General features: G+C 39.7%; 1 protein-coding gene across 1 annotated transcript in view; it reads right to left on the bottom strand.

The window, feature by feature from the left end:
- Positions 1–19,996, bottom strand: part of LOC123511039 (centrosomal protein of 135 kDa-like) — a gene marked incomplete at its 3' end in the record, with an annotated part of 64,381 nt that overhangs the window by 40,524 nt on the left and 3,861 nt on the right. Inside the window, 16 exon segments of the mRNA XM_045266655.1 lie at positions 166–257; positions 792–863; positions 1,015–1,167; positions 1,329–1,478; positions 1,870–2,033; positions 2,173–2,620; positions 2,810–2,959; positions 3,183–3,308; positions 3,775–4,076; positions 5,418–5,655; positions 6,055–6,221; positions 6,539–6,716; positions 7,037–7,277; positions 7,499–7,595; positions 8,870–9,024; positions 10,207–10,229. Coding sequence (XP_045122590.1) covers positions 166–257; positions 792–863; positions 1,015–1,167; positions 1,329–1,478; positions 1,870–2,033; positions 2,173–2,620; positions 2,810–2,959; positions 3,183–3,308; positions 3,775–4,076; positions 5,418–5,655; positions 6,055–6,221; positions 6,539–6,716; positions 7,037–7,277; positions 7,499–7,595; positions 8,870–9,024; positions 10,207–10,229 — 2,756 coding nt within the window.

The raw sequence follows: 19,996 nt of genomic DNA, 5'->3' as shown, positions 1-19,996 counted from the left end.
AGAATGGCCATCAGAATAAATAGAACAGGGAATGCATCAAGACATCACAGCCACTTGAATGCATGACATATTGAATTAGTGCATACAGTATTAAGTAAGTATGAATGTAGAGATAGAGTGTAAGCTAGTGTGAGGGAAGAGGATGAAGCACAGTCTCCATCTCACTTCTCAATGGCTGCGTGGAGGTCCCTGGTGTGGCCATCAATCTCTGCCTTCTCCCTCTCCGCCTCAGCCAGCCTCTCTGTCAGGATCCGCACCTGAGCAAGGTATCACCAACAAGTGTCAGGATAGGCAGACAATATTCTTTTCATCCTTTGTTAAATGATAGGGATTGCAAAGGATTCCAAAACTCTATACATAAAAAGATTTAATTATTACTCTCATCAAGAGTTATTAGAAAGGTAAGTCTACATTAGTTTAAAAGAGAATAAGGATTAGGAGGTACATGGTAAATTTCATCATTGTCTAGCACAGCATTGTTATCAAAGGCATATAAAAACAAAAAGCTGCACAGACCATGAAATCATTAAATCAATAAACCAGCCTGGCAATCACACACTGAGTGGCCCAGAGAAGGCACTACACACTCACAGACACACAATTTACACACTTAGTCCCATTGGCCTCTGGTAGGAAAGAACAGTCTCATAACACACTGTAGTACAAGCCATGAGTCCAGACACAGGACAGCATACAAGATATAACAAAATGGTCTCAAAAAGCCACAATAAGTTGTGTTGCTCTTCAAGACTAATTTTTTATTGTTTCTGCTTTACCTATATCTAACTCACCTGGCCCTCAAGATCTGCCCGAGCAATGTTGGAGTTCCGCTTCTCAGTCATAAGGGAATCAATCTCCTGTCGCTGAGGATGGAAAGGAGAGAACGTCAGAAAGGTAGTGCTAACATTACTACAAGTGCAACTAATAATGTTTCCATGACCACTATATAGACACTGAATCTTGCCTCATTAATTGCAGTGAGAGACACAAACTGATGCTTTTGGAGGGACTAACAAGGGTCTGAGAGATGGTCGGCCCTGTAGAGGTGAGTTGGGCCATTCTACGGGACAGGTCATTGTACTGGCCCCTGAAGAAGTCTCTCTCTTGCTGCAGTGTGTCTCGCTCCCTCAGTACACTGCTCATGTCAACCTCCTCACCAGCTCTTGCCTGCTGGGAAGAAGGAAAAATGAGTTAAGAGAAGAGAAGAGGTACAACAGATGTAATAAGTAAGAGAAAGAGTGATGGAAATACAAAATAACAAAGGCAATAAAGTAATGATGGTAACAATAAAAGCTATAACACCAACAATGACAACTGTAAATGCCTGCCTGAGGGTGTGGCTGAGACATGCTGGCTTTGAGGTTCTCATACTGCTGACGGAAGAAATCCCTCTCCTGCTGATATGCCCTCACCTCGGCCCTTGTTACTGCTGCAGCTGAAGGCTCACCTTCCAGAGGCGGGGACGGATCGGATGAGCCCTAACAGGTGTGAGTGTAAACAAAGGAATACGTGAATGCTGAATGAGCACAAAAAAATTTTAAAAACTTATAGAGAACTCATAAGAACATTATAAAACAGGAAATAGAGAGCTAGACTGAGTAACTGAAGGCTGGAAAAAAGCATGAATAAGAAGATAGCAGGAAAGGGAAATAAACACCATTGAAAAAGATAAAAAGATGGAATAAAAAAGAAAAGACAACTGAAGGTTAGAAAAGGAGATAGCACAGTAGAAAAAAAGTAGCAAAAAGCAAGAACAGAGATGAGAGGAGACAGCATAAAAGAAGCAGATTCCACAACCAGTATCACTCCACAGCACCTCCCACAATCATTTCCTTCAGCTGCTCCCCTCAGACACTGCTGAATTCTTACCCTGGTGAGTGGGCCGCGGGCAGAGGCTCGGTCACTGTCCATAGCCATGCCCAGTCCAGGCACCACTGGGGCTGCACGACCTGCCTGGGAACTCAGCTGCTGTTTGAAGTACTCCATCTGCTGCTTAAAGAAGTCCCTCTCCCTCCGAAGGGTCTCCACATCAGCTGCCAGGTCAAGGAGGGAGGCACAGTCATCAACATTAGCATAAGTAAGGAGACACAGGAGTCTTACCCTAGAGGAAATGTTAACTGGGAGGAATGGGTGAACACTCAATAGCTGGTGACATTCCTTGCTTTTACTTACCTATAGGCACACTCAGGGGGCGTGGTGGAGGTGGCCCAGCTGTTCCCATCCCTCTAGGACTCCCTCCTGTTGGCCCCATACCTGGCACACCCACAGGTACTGCCATCCCACCACCAACACCACCAACACCAGCACCAACACCAGCACCAACACCAGTACCAACACTAGTACCGACACCAACACCAGCCATAGTGGTGGTTGGACCCCCAATAGATGAGGGAACACCAGCAATACCAGTGCCAGCAATAGCAGTAATGGTGCTAGCAGTAGTAACAGCAGCAGTGGGGCCAGCAGGTGTTGGAGCTGTCCCTGGAAGGCTGCCAGAGGTGGGTGAACCCCTGGAGCTGACATCACGCTGGCTCTTGAGGGACTGGTATTGCATCTTATAGAAATCCCGCTCCTGCCGCAGCACATCCCTCTCGTACTGCAGCCGTGCCAGCTCTGTCTCCTGCAAATGATGTTCCGTCCAGCTGATTCTGTACATAAAATACTTATAAAAGTATTCATGCAAAAATGGACAGGCTGGTGCAGTACAGAAGAATGGCTGCCACTAGGCCTCCAGGCTGTCAATGCTGGGTACAGGGAAGGTGAAAGAACTAGGTGAGACCACACAAAGAAACAAAGGAAGAGGACTTACTGGAGACTGTGTCTTGGCACGAGGGCGGGACACCTGCATGGGTGTGGATGGAGTGGAGGAGGGCTTGGTCTTGAGCAGGTCCAGCAGCTGTATCACCTGCTCACTGTAGTACTCACGCTCACGCTCTGCCTGCCGCTTCTCACCCTGAGTCTGTGGCAGGCCAAGCATATAGTGTGTGTGTGTGTGTGTGTGTGTGTGTGTGTGTGTGTGTGTGTGTGTGTGTGTGTGTGTGTGTGTGTGTGTGTGTGTGTACATGTGTGCATCAATATATCTATCAGAATCACTCTCACTATCATAATGTATTTGAAATGCAACAAATAATATTTTCCATCACAGTATAAACTTTTCTTTTCTTAAAGGTGTCAGTTCCCACCTGATTGAGCTGGTCGGTGAAGTAGTCACGTTCCTGCTGCACCTGGCGCAGCTGTGCCTGCAGCTTGGCCACATCATCCCCAAGGAAGGACCGTGACTGTTCCACGAGCTGCTTCTCTCTCTCCAGCTGAGGCACAAAATGGTTAGTTATTCAGCTATGAATTGATTTCAGGAGGAGGATTTGCTCAGCTAACATGGAACTTAAATGAATATCCAATCTAATTTCATATTATTTGTAATTTATCATCAAAGAAATTCTGTTTCCAAACATCTTAAATTACAAATAAAGCATCTCTGGCCCCTGTCCTAATACAGTAAAGATTCGGATTTATAGATTTTTCATTTAAAATATCAAAATTATTATCAATAGTGTTGAAATTTTGTATTTTGCAATAAATCAGTTATCAGGCAATAAATTTATCACCAGTTATTGATTATCAATTACTTATATTACCTAATAAGCTTATCATTATCAGTTTATCAGTTATTGTGATTCATTCTTCCAATATTGCATCCAGCACCACAACTGACCTCTGCTGCAGAATAACACAGCACCACTTCCACCCTGCCAGTCACTCTAGCCCGGCTCTCACCTCAGCACTCTTCTCCCTGTACAGGTCACGCTCCTGCTCCATGGCAGCAGCCTGGGACTGGTGTTTGGCTGCCTCCTCCTTGTAGTAGTCCCGCTCCTGCTCCACTTCCCCTTTCAGCCGCCCTAGCTTCTCAGTCTCTGCTGCATAAAACTGCTTCCCCTGTGATGCTGCCTCGTGCTCCTCCCTCACTTGCGCCAGGGTGGAGTTCAGTGCCTCCTTCTCTGCCTTCAGTTCCACAATGGTCTTGCGCAGTGCCTCCCCATCATCTGAGAGCTGCATCTTCTCCCCCTCTGCTTCTTGCACTGCAGGAAACATGGACAGGATGCAAGGGGATATGTAGAGAATGAGACAGAGGTGATGTGACATGAAGCAATGGGATGTACAAGGAAGAGTATGCATTAAAGGCTGATATGGTTCTAAATAGTAACCACAAGAAAACTCAAATCAACTCCATGTGAATACAAACAGGTAAATAAACATACAGGTAGTTGATGCAGTACAAGTAAATACAGAGGTCCTCTTTTACTGCATACCTCAGTTATTGCACACTGTCACTTTCTTTCCATCACTAGTACAATATGCAAACTTTCTGACTTTATGTGCACTCGGCAAAAGAAACTTTAATTTGAAAGCAAATATATTTGCTATAAAATTATTTTTTCACCAAAAACCATTAAAATAATTCAAAATAAATGTAAAAATCATATTTTAACAAAAAAAATAAATAAATGTCAAAACATATAAATTAAACATTATACAACAAAGAACCAAGACAGTTTGACACCCTGTTTATGTTTTGGTCCAGCCATGTTGTTCCACTTCCATCTTTCCTGAGTTACAGTTTCATGTTTCTCGTTTGTTTAAGCATTATGATATTTTTGACCTTTGTAGGTTGGTGATATATATTTGTGATCTTTCTAAGTTTGTGAATATGGCTCCTTCCAAAGAGAAGGGTGTTACAGGTATAGCTTATTGTAAAATATTTTTGCTTCAAGAGAAACTAAACATCATAGCCAAGGTTGAGGCAGGTGAGAGGCTCCATGAAGTATGCAGATTTTACTCTATTATTAATGAGTCCACAGTGTGTAACATGGTGAAATGTGAAGATGCCATAAGGAACTCAGTGCAAAAATTATCAATATGGGGGCCTTTATGGAGGGTGGTGTCTCAGGGGTCAGTCATGGTGGGTCCCGGTCCCAACCTTATTTATAACATAGGGTTCTATTATTCAGTTAATGCGTTTTTTTATATGCGCACATTTTCTCTGCCCCTATCCTGCACATTAAGGGAGGACCCCTGGAGATAACATAATATATTCCTCCTTTGGCCCTTTTGGAATAGTAAAGCCAAGCCAGCAAAACTTGTCACCCCATACCAATGTAGACAGTAAACCTTTAGAGCAGTGAAAATATGCCAACATTAGCTATATCTCACCTCATACAAATAAAGACTATAAAAATAAAAATAATACAAAAAAAAAGAAGCAATATAATCCCTGATAAAAATATGAATAATAACTTACATATAGTCAATTCAAACACATCCAAACTGATCACAGAAAAAAAGAAGCAATGCAGTCAGTGATGAACATTAATGGTCATCCCAACAGACACAAACAAACACAAACACAGGTCAGGACACACATGACAGAGTGAGGTGGTTGATGCGGTCCAGATAGGTTTTGGTGTCCTCCTGGCCCTTCCGCAGCTGCTCCTCCATGGGGGCGTGCTGGGTGATCAGGCGGGTGTGCTCGTGGGTGAGGCGGGACAGCTGGTGGCGGGTGTGGACCAGCTCCCCATGCAGGCGGTCCCTCTCGTCCCTCACTAGGTGGTACATGTGGTGCTGCTCTGACAGGTCTCCTTCACACTGGGCCAGTTTGCTCTATGGTGACAGGGTGAAATGAGGGTGATTTAGTGTTATCATATTTGTTTTTTCTCTTAGAATTGTTCAACTTAATTTAGGGTAATAGGATGGCCAGGGGATATTGTGAGTGTTATTGTGAATGTTCATATCTGTATTTCCTATTAGATTTTTCATGCATTTGTTTACCTTCCTATAGAATGACAGGATAACAGCAGATAATAGAGTGTTATTGTGAGTATCAAAGTCTAGTTTTCTTTAAAGCTTCTCATATATTTTAGTAAGTGATTTCCATTCTTTTTTTCTGCTTCTATTTCAAATAATAATAGCTGTTTTTATTTCGATTTTCACTATTGTTTTTCTCAAATCTTTCATGTAACTGACTGGATATTTTCCTCTATTTTTCACTGCCATCCTTACCCTGGTGTGGTGGAGGCGGTGAGAGAGAGTCTGGGCGGTGGAGAGGGCATCATCCTCCAGCAGGCGGTGGGTGCTCTCTGCATCCTGGAGGTCATGTGTGAGGGTCGTGTTCTCGTCAGCCAACTCCACTGCTCGGGTCATGGCCTCGTGGGTCTCACCGAGGATGTCTGGGGGAAAGAAAGGTCAGTGTGAGTGGCTGTGTGTCTTGGTTTTTCTCCATTCTCTATTTAGGTGCTGAGAATAGAAATGGTTTTTCTTGGTTTTTATAACCTTTGACAAACACTTCTTTGTGAAGTGATTCAAAATGAAGTAATCGACTGGATGCAAAAAGGGCAAAAATGAAGAATCATTCTAATATATTTGAGACAAATTACTCTAATGTACTGATGAAGAAAAGTGAACACACATGTACACACACACACACACACACACACACACACACACACACACACACACACACACAGTCACCATCACTGTCACTTACTCTTGAGCTTGTTCTCCAGCTGCAGGTTAGTCTTGGTGAGCAAATCATTGTGTAACTGCAGCTGGTGGAGGTGAGCTTGAGCAGCCTGCAGCTTGTTGTCCCTCACCACCGCCGCTGCCGACCTGCCTCCCTCCAACAGTCCCTCCAGGCGGGTGATCTCAGCCTCCCTCCTCGAAATCTATGGATGGTGTTAGTAGTAGTGGTAGTGGTGGAGAGAAAGGTGGATGAGACATGTTATGGTGATAATGAAATATTGATATTTTTCAGTAACTGTAACTAGACACATAAACATGTACATTATGTGGATAGCTAACCATGTACGCACAACTATTTATAAATATCACAACCAAATGGTGTATTGCAACATGCATATAAGATGTAAATACAACCTAGAAAACTAGATAAATATATTACTACTTCTTGACAATAATGATTCTCTCTCTCTCTCTCTCTCTCTCTCTCTCTCTCTCTCTCTCTCTCTCTCTCTCTCACACTTACCTGTTTCCTGAGGGTGACACACTGGTCCTCACAGTGGTGTGCGTGGCGCTGGCTCTGCTCCACCTCCCTCTGCAGCTCCAGCAGCTTCTGATCCGTCATCCGCAGCAGGTCCGCCAGGTACATATCATTGTTGTTGCTGTTCTTGTTGTTGCCATCACGGTTGTACCCGCTCTTGTTGCTGTCGTTGTTGTGAATGTTGTTGTTGTTGCTGGAGCACTGGACTGAGGTACTACACCCACAGCTGTGTGTGTGTGTGTATAAAGAGATAGAGAGAAAGAATGGAGGTTGTCAATGCTAGTACATATATAACAAAAAAACAGTAACATGAGAATAACATTTACCTACCAATCCAATATCAAATGAATAACACTAAGAAAAACATAGATACAAGTCACAGAGCAAAACAATAACAGCACAACAACACTACAATAAGTTTCCCTTTCCCAGGATGCAGCAACTCACTTTGAACACTTGAAGGAAGACATGTTGCTGTTGTGTGGAAGAAGTGATGAGATTTCCAGGCGCTGACGCTGCTGGGCCACGGGCTTCTTGCCTCCACCTGGGACACAATGATGGGGGGAACTTATTAAATGTACCTTACTCTCACAAACACTATTTTCAAAGATCCCAAAGATGATGATGATGATGATGATGATGATGATAAGTGTGGAATGAACAGTGAAGATATGGAGAGGAAAAGTTAAAAAGAGGATGAAATGATGGGAGAAAAGAGGAAGGAGAAACGGAGAGGGCTAGGTAAAGGAGAGGGTGGGAAATAGAAGTAAGGAAAGGAATGGAAAGAAAAAACAGAGCAGAAAAGAGAAAAAAGGAGGAGATAAAATGAAGGGGAAAAGAATCAGGAGAATAAATACGAAAGGAATCTAGATAAAGAAGCGAGAATACAGAGAAGGAAAAAAAAAAAGAAAACAATAGGGATGGAAAGCAGACAAGACAATAAAAAAAACAATACGATAAGAAAAAGAAAATATCCTTTGTTAAATATATACCCTAATCTATCAATTACACCACCACCACCACCACCACCAACACGTTCATCACAATTTTCACCTGTCATTTAAATCCTTCTTCCCTCTTATTAAAACTTCAAAACCCAGAGCCCCTAATTGCATCTTCCATCTCATGAACCCAGCCAATTACCCATTAAAATGACATCACCTTCAAATGCCCCTAATTACTGACCTATTAAGGCTTCATAAACTCCAAACACAAAGGGTACAATGCAATTTTCATCACGAGGTGTCACAAAACTTTATATTTGTCATGTTTGGGCTGGCCAGGGAGGCATGTCAGGTAGATAGGCAGACAAACAGACAAGATTAGAGGCAAGGGAGGGAAAGAGAGAGAGAGAGAGAGAGAGAGAGAGAGAGAGAGAGAGAGAGAGAGAGAGAGAGAGAGAGAGAGAGAGAGAGAGAGAGAGAGAGAATATGGATGAAGAAAAATGAGGCTCTATATTAAGTTACTGGAATAATGCAGTTAGTAAAGATGAACTAAATAAAAGTAAATTAACTAACAAATAAGCTTAATTCAACTAAACTCCAGACATACAGAAAGCTAAACTGAAAAAGCCAAAAACATCCATAAACTGTATAAATTTGGAAAAAAAACTAAAGGGACAGGAAAAAAACACACACATACAAAAAGAAACATTAAAATTAGAAACACAACAAAATGAAATGCAGAGCAACAAAAACATACTGGAAACAGGTTAAATACTACTACTACTACTACTACTACTACTACTACTACTACTACTACTACTACTACTACTACTACTACTACTACTATACACAGAGACACACCAGGAGTAGTCACCACAGCCCGAAAGTTCCTCTCCTGAAGCTGCAGTATCCTCTCGCCCTTCTTGCTGGACTCTATCTCCAGCTGTTCTATCTTCTGCTTGTACTCCCCCACCAGGAGTCGCAGGGCTTTGTTCTCCTCCGCTAGCTTCTCCACCGCGTTCTCTAGCTCTGGTGAAGGAAGAGGGTGGAAGAGGAGGAGGAGGAGGTGGATTAGTGGAGGGAAAAGATAAGGAAGGAGAGGGGATTGAAGGGGAGGGAGTGATAATGCAGGATCAATAAGAGAAGAGAGAAGAAAAAAGTGGGAAAGAAGAAAAGGAGAGAAAAAGCAGAACACAAAGGCACAGAAAGGAAAAAAGAACAAGACATAACTGATGTATTGACACTTGCATGGCTGTGTGTGATAAAAAAAAAAAGAAAAGAAAAACAAAGAAAACTAAGTGAAAGACTGCACAATACAGAGAAAACAAGAGAACAATGCACTTTAAAAGAATAGGAAGGAGGAAGAGGAGGAGGAGGAAGGGAAGGGGAGGAGGCGGAAGTAGTATGTGATGAAAGGACAAAAGGAGGGAAAGTGAGAATGATCAGGGACAAGGGAGAGAAAGTGAGGAGGGAGAGTGAGGATGATCAAGGACAAGGGAGAGGGAGTTGATTAGGAAGGTGGAGGAATAGAAAGCAAGGTAAGGAGCTGTGAACTGAGGTGAGAAGAGGGAGGATATCTGTAATCTGGGGAGTGACAAGGAGGAGGAGGAGGAGGAGGAGGAGGAGGAGGAGGAGGAGGAGGAGGAGGAGGAGGAGGAGGAGGAGGAGGAGGAGGAGGAAGAGGAGGAGGAGGAAGAGAGGAGGAGGAAGAGAGGAGAGGAGAGGAGAGGAGAGGAGAGAAGAGGAGAGGAGAGGAGAGAAGAGGAAAGGAAAGGAAAGGAAAGGAAAGGAAAGGAAAGGAAGAAAAGAAAAGAAAAGAAAAGAAAAAAAGAAAAACCAGCAGCATTCCCCTAACACATACTCATCCATAATAACAATAACAATAACAATAACAGGAGGGAGGAAGGAAGGGTGACAAAACGAACAAAGAAATGTAATACAACTAAAAGGAACTGGGAGGAGGAGGAGGAGGAGGAGGAGGAGGAGGAGGAGGAGGAGGAGGAGGAGGAGGAGGAGGAGGAGGAGGAGGAGGAGGAGGAGGAGGAGGAGGAGGAGGAGGAGGAGGAGGAGAGCAATCACACTCAATCACAAGAAAGAGAAGATGAGGGGCAATCACACTTAATGGCAGAGGGAAATGAAGCACAGTAGAAGATGGTGCAGGATTAAGGCCGTGAGTGGACAGCATTAGGGAGGTGTCAGCCTAATGCTAACCCTCTGCTAACTGAAAGGAATTGCTGTAGATGGAGAGTAACATTAGCATTTGACACAGCAATGAGAACAAGCAAATATGCACTCCTTACTTCATGTCACAGAAGATTAGCATAGGAACAGAAAACAAGAGAGGTATATCACAGTCCATTCTATTGTTTATGGTGCTTAAATAATATAATAATAATAATAATAATAATAATAATAATAATAATAATAATAATAATAATAATAATAAGCAATAAATAGTTATATCTGAAAAATTTGGTATTCTGTAATTAAATAAAAAAAATTATGCATGCAACAAATAAATATATATGCATGTTGAAATGTTAAGAAATAAACCACATTGTAATTATAAAAGAGAAGAGAAAATAATCAAAGAAAAAAAGAAAAAATGGGAAAAATGTGTAAAAAAAATATACAATAAACATACACCAAATATAAAACTTAAAAACACACAAATTACATAAAACAGAACAAAATTGGATAAGTAAAAAAAGTCATCATTCCAACAGTGTTGTGAGAACCTGCACAGCACGTGTGTGTAAACAGCTAAATTACAGGTGTGAGTGTTGGATGCTGCACTGACACACACACACACACACACACACACAGCACGGTCAAGTAAGTTGCATTACCACACACTCACACACACACAAACACAAACAAACACACACACACACACACACACACAGTCAAGGAAGTACAGTACGGCCAAGTAAGGTGCATCACACACACACACACACACACACACGGAGTACGGCCAAGTAAGGTGCATTAACACACACACACACACACACACGAACATTCACCTGATAAACAAACCAGTCATGTCTGTGAACAACTGTCTAAAAATACTGAGCATACTTACACCTGACTTCCGGACAGGTAGGTACACGCGAACATACGTAACACACACACACACACACACACACGAAAAAAAATCACTAACCAGCATCATGCACATTTTTTCTCCGGTCATGCAAGGTTAGCGGGGGAAGAGCTGGCCGCCACATGTGTTAACCTACTGTCAGATGCGCACATCATAAGTGAAATATGAAAATATAAGAAACAAGAAATAAAGATATATGGAAGTATGCTAGTTCGCCAGTATGCGGTGTGTAACCGTATCCAGCCATAAAAGAGATTAGGAAGGGCAGGAGGGTCAAAAGGTCATGTAAACATCCGGTGGTAGTGTTGTCGTCTTGGATGTTGTTCGTACCACACGTGGAGTTCATTTGAGCTTGTACTTGATTGGTGAATGGTACATTCTGAGGGGCGTGTTGTGTGGGTCAAGACACGCCCCATAAGTTCCTGAAGGAAATTGTAGAGGTTTGGGGCAGAGAGAGAGAGAGAGAGGAAGCAGAGAGGACAACCGCGGCTCTAAGCGGGCCACCCTCGGCTGCATAGCTGAGGGCGGCGTTTTGTACTTCATATATAACCAGTAAGTGGAGCTTATAAGTTGCAATGCAGTCTTTGAGGTAAATTAGAATGGAGGAAGAAGCATGATAGGAGGTTTAGGTATTATGTGGTATTAGTTTATTATGGTTTATGTGGTTGTACTTTGGTTCATAATGACGTCGTTATATACTTGCGTTTTCATCTATGAGTAAGGGAATTTGTATACGGCTACCTACGTATGTGCATGTGTGTTGCTCTGACGAATAAGTTACATAACATATTTACTAGTGTGTAATTGTGTACGAAGTTAACGTGGTTCCATGTATGGGTACCAAGAGAAAGAGATTATTTGAGGGAAGTCACTTGTGTGGAGATATCAATATTTGTCATTATATTTCGGTGGTGTTACGTTGTCATTTTGTTGAACGGAGTCTGGTAATTATATGTGTATGGTAATATATTTGGTGGTACGTCATGTGGTTGCTTGCATTCATGTACCAAGTAAAGGTCATCCTTATATACGGGTAGCTGGGAAAAAGGGGTAATATTGTACGTACTACGTATGAGATTTACGGAGAAATAAAGCACCGGGTTCAGATGTTGTAATACGTTATGAAGATATTGTGGATGATGTTTGAAGTGAAATCCGTTTTGATGCGAGAATATCTACGAGATTAATGCAGTTCTTAAGGATGTTTGTAAGAGAAATTGTAATAATTGCAGTGGAGAAGGCAACAGAAAGAGTTGTGATTGTTACTTGTCGGCGCCGTATCGAACACCTTATGTATAGATATTAGTTTTGTTAATTAAAGATAGAAAAAACCTTTGACTATTTATAGCCAGTAGCTAGACAATTTGTGCAACGTCGTGCAACAGCTCGGAGCACGACATGGTGGCAGCGGTGGGATCTAAATGTTGCACAAATTGTTGCATTGCAAAAAAAAATATATTGCCAAATGTTGCAAAGTGTAATCTTGGAATTGGCGCAAGGGACAGTCATATTGATGGAAGATTAAAGTAAATTGGTTGAAAGTGCACGAAGTAGCTGTTGTCAACATCAGAAGTGGCATGGTTATTATAATATGAATGCATATCATTATCACTATTTTGTCTGAAGCTGAGTCGCCCGTGACGATCATAAGGTTTGTGTAAAATCCGTAGATTTTATTTAGTAATTAATTTCGATATTCATTAAAGATCATGTTGCGTGTAAGAGGTTATTCTTTCAAGTGGATGCTTTAAGGTTATATTTTGATTGGACGATATCTGAGTAATATGTTGTACGGTTACCTGTCGCTTGTTTCACCTAAGCCTTTACAAATCAAGGGGTAAACGAGGAGTCTTATTAGCGGGAGAGAAATGCGACAAAATATGAGATATAAAGAGTTTTAATAAATTATTTAAGGTTCGTCTACATTATAATATGTGTATCATAAAGTAGTCAATGGAGTAACGATAACTGAGTGTCAAGGGCATAAATATTACGGATATGCGGCAAAATTCACAAAGGTAGACGAATTTGTTGTCGTTATGTGAAGGAAACTTATCATATATAAGAGACGTGACATATAAGGGTAATTTTTTTCACACGAGTGTCGACTGTCAGAGGACAATAGCAAGGGGTGTAAGCATATATTGTGGTTTATAGCAGGAAAATATGAAGTACTGTGTGAGACGATTTTAATTGCCCCATAGCGATAGAGACGAATAAAAAATGTGTAAATTGTATCATGTTTGGGAGTTCGTCGGATTATAGATGAAAGAATATTGAAGGTTCTGATGAAGGATATGGAACAAAAAGTGAGTGTCAAGTAAAAGAGGGATATTGTGTGTAGTTGATGCAAGGAATTTTTCCGTGAGAATAGTATATGAGGAAGAAGATATAGTATGAGGGAATAATAGAAACATAGTAGAAATATGATTGAGATATACATCACTGCGGTTAAGGTTTGAGGCAAATATCAATATCAGAAGTATAGAAAATAAAGAAGAAATATGACTGATATATGAGGTAAGTATTAAAATGGGATATCTATGTAAAAAGTTAATAGAGGAAATAACTGGAGAGTGTTAATATTGAAGAGAATCAAGAGCAGAGAAAGACATTTTGTTGTTACATATTGATCATACGTGTATTGTGAGTCTCTTGGGTTAATGAAAGGTAGATGAAAATATTTAAGGAGAAAAGGAAACGGTGAGTTGCGGGTCAATTTTATGAAATGATGGCAGGATATAAAGATGAATTAATATATACATATATTATGTCGAGTTGAGGATGCTACCACGTGCTGGGTAGTAGTTGAGTTGAGTAGGTAACACTGTTGTAACAGTGCTAGTTCATGCAATTGAAGGTTGCTGGCTAGATCCTAGTTCACCTTACAGTTTCTTTTCTCACCACCTTAAGGTTACTTGCCTCCCTCATGTCTTTTCTCTCTCAGTGGGTTAATTGAATATAAAGTAGTGGAGTTTTTAAGCGATAAGGTGAGAAAAGAAGCAAAATATATGTTAAATGTTCAAGTACATGTGTAAAGCAAGGCCAACCTTCAATTGTTCACTTAAGAAGACGATTGTTGTTGTAAAGGTCATGTTGGATAACATCATATTAGTGCCGAAGTTATAAGTACAAGAAATTATATGTGAGTTGTAGTATATGTAGCTACTTGGTTAAGGCGTTAGTCAGTTCATAAAGGTAGAGACGATATGAATAACATCAGTAAAAGCAAGAATAAGAAGTAAATTAATGTCATTATGATACTATTGTGGCTGTTATAGAGACGATATGAATAACATCAGTAAATGCAAGTATAAGAAGTAATTTACAGTGTTCTAATGTGGTTATAAGTATTGAGAACAACTAGGTTGAAATATAAAAGAGTACTTTCGAGATGTTATACATATTAGCCAATATGCAAATATAAGTAGCTACGGAAGGGCAGTAAGTTGGCGAATGTTATTGACATTGATATGATAATATCATTGAGTCAGTAATATCGTTGAATGTGAGGTTTGATATTCGGCAACATGAGGTATATTTATGTCATGAAGAATATAATATGTGGGTTGCAATATTGTGTGAGAGGAATGTTTAGGAAGGAAAATATTGGGAGGAATTAGATACATATCTATACTGCGTGAGGGAATAGGTGTGAGGAGAATATATATCTAGGAAGAAAGGGATGAAGATGGATATTTGGATTAGAAAATATATATTGATATTTGTTAAGAGGTAATTAATAATGAGTTGAGGAACATACATATCAGGAAAACAATGTGAGGATTGAGTCAAGGAAAATATATATCTAGGAAGAAAACGAAGTGGGGATAGATATATAGGTTAGAAAAAAAAAAACTTAATATTTGTTATAAGGTAATTCATATTGAGTGAGGAAAATATATATCAAGGTAAATAATATGAGGACTGAGTCAGAATTCATATGTCAGGAAGGAAAACATATAATATTGCATTGATAATTGTTAACAAGACCATCATAGATCAGCTTGACATATGAAAAGGAATTAAAATTCATGAGGTTAAGATCTTATATAGATAGACGTAAAAATCGATATTGCAGAGCCATAAGGATGTCATTCCCGGAACTACACTAATAATGTTAACATCAGAGTAAATATGATAGTAAATATGATATATATGTGTAGTAAGGAAACAAGTGTAAGTATGAAGGTTGATATAGAGTGAGGTAAAACGGAGTAAGCACATGATATTAAGACATTAAAGTTGCGAATTATAATGTGAAGAAAGACGCGTCAAACATATCATTCCTTGTGTGTACATTGACTCTTGTGCCTAGCAACACTTGAACACTTCGTGCCAACCTAGGGGCATAAGGCGTGTACAAGTGGTTGTGATCAACTAGGTGACAAGTTGTTTCTCTCTGGCCAGAAGTAAATATTAATATACATTATGTGAATGCCGGTCTGGGGATTGCCGATTCAGAAGAGTGGGGGACGCCCTGAAAGCTTCGTTTCGACAGTACCCGGCATGGTAGTGTTGAGTGATACACAAGGATATTAGTGGGCCCACTAGTGAATATGTTGAGTAAAGATATCTATCCATGGATTGATTTTAACATGTGCATACTCGAGTCAAAATTAATACATCAAGAGTAGTCTGACTTATGAATATAGATGAGAGGATGTGAGGTAAATATGAGATATGAAGGCAAATAGTAAATACCAAAGTAAATATATGAATATATGGTCATGGGATGTGGATTCTGGAAAGGTTACGATGAGGTAAATATGAGATAGTGAGACGAGGATATTCATTATATTAGAAAAGTTGCTGTGAGGATATTGAGTATATTAGAAAAGTTTGCTGTGAGGATATTGAGTATATTAGAAAGTTTGCTGTGAGGATATTGAGTATATTAGAAAAGTTTGCTGTGAGGATATTGAGTATATTAGAAAAGAGTTTGCGGTGAGGATATTGAGTATATTAGAAAAGTTTGCTGTGAGGATATTGAGTATATTAGAAAAGTTTGCGGTGAGGATATTGAGTATATTAGAAAAGTTTGCGGTGAGGATATTGAGTATATTAGAAAAGTTTGCGGTGAGGATATTGAGTATATTAGAAAAGTTTGCGGTGAGGATATTGAGTATATTAGAAAAGTTTGCGGTGAGGATATTGAGTATATTAGAAAAGTTTGCGGTGAAGATATTGAGTATATTAGAAAAGTTTGCGGTGAGGATATTGAGTATATTAGAAAAGTTTGCGGTGAAGATATTGAGTATATTAGAAAAGTTTGCGGTGAAGATATTAGAAGAGTTTGCGGTGAAGATATTGAGTATATTAGAAAAGTTTGCGGTGAAGATATTGAGTATATTAGAAAAGGTTGCGGTGAGGATATAGGAAAAGGTGCATATGCATATATACGTCTGTGTAGGTCATGACTGTATTGGGCAAATATTATTATTGAGATAGCAACTTGATAAAATAAGATGAAGATATAGTGAACATATGCAAAGGTAAAGTGGTTATACATGTTCCGAAGGCAGAAAACTGGCGACAGTGATATTGATATTAGATTAATATGCAGGCATTTGAAGGTTTCTTGTTGATGAGGACGAAGATATATGACTAACATGGAAGTTAAGGTGTCTCTATATAATTTGGAGGGATATATGGCGATCTGGAAGATTTTATAGAGATTAGGATAAATGTATAGTAATGAGTGTTAATGAATGCCTTTATCTGTGATTTTGACGATATATGTGAAATAAGGGGTATATCTATGGGATTGAAAATAGATACAATGTGAGATGTCGTACTTAACACAACACAGGACATTTGGTTACAAGTCTGAGTTGAGCTATCGTGATATCGTAGGAAATCATCAGTGGTTTCAGTAGCTTTCACTTGATTATATAACATTTTAAAGGAAGATTTAAAGTTAATGCAAGGATTGTAAAGGTAATCAGTTAACGACGATAATGAGGAAAGAAGAGCTATTGATGAGGTATCAAGCGAAAAATATATAGAAGGACATTACTCCCCATCTTATCGTTAGCTATATGGTAAGGCTTGAAGGTGAAACAAGACGAAAATATATTAAAGAAATACGATATGGATGTTGACTATCAAGAGATTAAGATGGACATTATATAATATGATGTAGTTAGGAAAACACTGATATGAAAGGAGTACAAGTTGAAACTAAATAATGAAGTAAATATTAATGTTTAACCTGTGGAATACATGGTGTGTTTCTTGTCTGTGTGCTGGTGATGATACAGAACGGTAATGGTTGAGTGTTTTAACAGCAAGCTAATATATTTTTGTATTTTGATTTTCGAGTATAGTGCGTATATTACATATAAAGATAGATATCGTGACTTAAGGTGAGAAATAACAGCGTATTCCTTACACGGCAACTCAGAATCAGATTTATTTCTTGGTGTGGTAACATTTTCACAAGTGATGGATTTTCCAGTGTTTCAAGTGCTTATATCAACATATTACGTGGATCTGAGAGCAGCTATTTCTTATTGCAAGATTAATGCAATCTATATATCAGTACTTCTGAATCCATTGCGTCAGTTCATTTTCGACATCGTGATATTGTGCATGCTTACGGGATGTAATAATTTTTCTTGTGTTTTCTGTTATTTTGTATGAGACGTCACCCTTATCTGAGATAATGAGATAGTAATTCCTCCATATTTATGTATACACTTAGAAGTTTCACCATGTAATATGCTTTTAATAGTGATGTATTATGACTGCATTGCATACTTGAGTTCCAACTTACTTCTATTGAGAAATTCTGACGACACCTGAACGATGTCTACAGATGCTCTCCTTGATTGTTTCTGTATCTTGTAAGATGTTGATATATATCCTCTGAATAATATTGATATAATTTGGGATAATGAGCTGATTTCTTTTACAATCTATGATATGATATACACTCCTCCTAGTTATGGACATATATATGCATAATACTATGATAAATGTTGTCATAATTCCTCTGAATAACATAGGTATGATTTGAGATTGTGAGTTGATTTTATATGATTAATGCTGTATTTATACTACCTAATGATATATTTTCCTCCTAGTTATAGACATATATTCATATCAAAGTAACGAGTATCGACTGCATTGCCATATCTTTTCCATTACCTTGCTTTGTGTGTTGACATATCTTTTCCACTACTGGTCAATATCATGATCTCTCCCTGACCATATATATATATAGTTAATTATTCTCTCTCTGCAAAGCCCTTTTTGTGAATATTGAGGTGCAGACGCATTTTTCTAATATATGCCTTCTTAGCAGAAAGTATTGGACCCATTGCCCTACATTCCTACGTATATAACATAGCTGGCTGGAGACTTGGATGCTGGCTAGAGGACAGGGGTCTGGCGGGTGCTAACATGCTTCATGGGTGGGGAAAGTACCGCTATCAGGTGCGCGGTCGCCCAAGCCCTCATCCTTCCTACGGGAGGCATGCACACCCTGCCCACCCACCCACCCTTCACTACATTGAATGCGCGGGACGCGCATTCTGAGGGGATGTTTGTCAGATGCGCACATCATAAGTGAAATATGAAAATATAAGAAACAAGAAATAAAGATATATGGAAGTATGCTAGTTCGCCAGTATGCGGTGTGTAACCGTATCCAGCCATAAAAGAGATTAGGAAGGGCAGGAGGGTCAAAAGGTCATGTAAACATCCGGTGGTAGTGTTGTCGTCTTGGATGTTGTTCGTACCACACGTGGAGTTCATTTGAGCTTGTACTTGATTGGTGAATGGTACATTCTGAGGGGCGTGTTGTGTGGGTCAAGACACGCCCCATAAGTTCCTGAAGGAAATTGTAGAGGTTTGGGGCAGAGAGAGAGAGAGAGAGAGAGAGGAAGCAGAGAGGACAACCGCGGCTCTAAGCGGGCCACCCTCGGCTGCATAGCTGAGGGCGGCGTTTTGTACTTCATATATAACCAGTAAGTGGAGCTTATAAGTTGCAATGCAGTCTTTGAGGTAAATTAGAATGGAGGAAGAAGCATGATAGGAGGTTTAGGTATTATGTGGTATTAGTTTATTATGGTTTATGTGGTTGTACTTTGGTTCATAATGACGTCGTTATATACTTGCGTTTTCATCTATGAGTAAGGGAATTTGTATACGGCTACCTACGTATGTGCATGTGTGTTGCTCTGACGAATAAGTTACATAACATATTTACTAGTGTGTAATTGTGTACGAAGTTAACGTGGTTCCATGTATGGGTACCAAGAGAAAGAGATTATTTGAGGGAAGTCACTTGTGTGGAGATATCAATATTTGTCATTATATTTCGGTGGTGTTACGTTGTCATTTTGTTGAACGGAGTCTGGTAATTATATGTGTATGGTAATATATTTGGTGGTACGTCATGTGGTTGCTTGCATTCATGTACCAAGTAAAGGTCATCCTTATATACGGGTAGCTGGGAAAAAGGGGTAATATTGTACGTACTACGTATGAGATTTACGGAGAAATAAAGCACCGGGTTCAGATGTTGTAATACGTTATGAAGATATTGTGGATGATGTTTGAAGTGAAATCCGTTTTGATGCGAGAATATCTACGAGATTAATGCAATTCTTAAGGATGTTTGTAAGAGAAATTGTAATAATTGCAGTGGAGAAGGCAACAGAAAGAGTTGTGATTGTTACTTGTCGGCGCCGTATCGAACACCTTATGTATAGATATTAGTTTTGTTAATTAAAGATAGAAAAACCTTTGACTATTTATAGCCAGTAGCTAGACAATTTGTGCAACGTCGTGCAACAGCTCGGAGCACGACAGGCGAAGCAGCAAAACAAAACAAGAAACATTCCCCTCCTTCCTTGAAAATCCCAAGCTTTGAGGAACGATAACAGTACT

Source organism: Portunus trituberculatus, chromosome 31, assembly GCF_017591435.1.
Source record: "Portunus trituberculatus isolate SZX2019 chromosome 31, ASM1759143v1, whole genome shotgun sequence".
Lineage (NCBI taxonomy): Eukaryota > Metazoa > Arthropoda > Malacostraca > Decapoda > Portunidae > Portunus > Portunus trituberculatus.
Note: the sequence above shows the minus strand (reverse complement) of the source record. Positions and strands in the feature narration are given on the sequence as shown.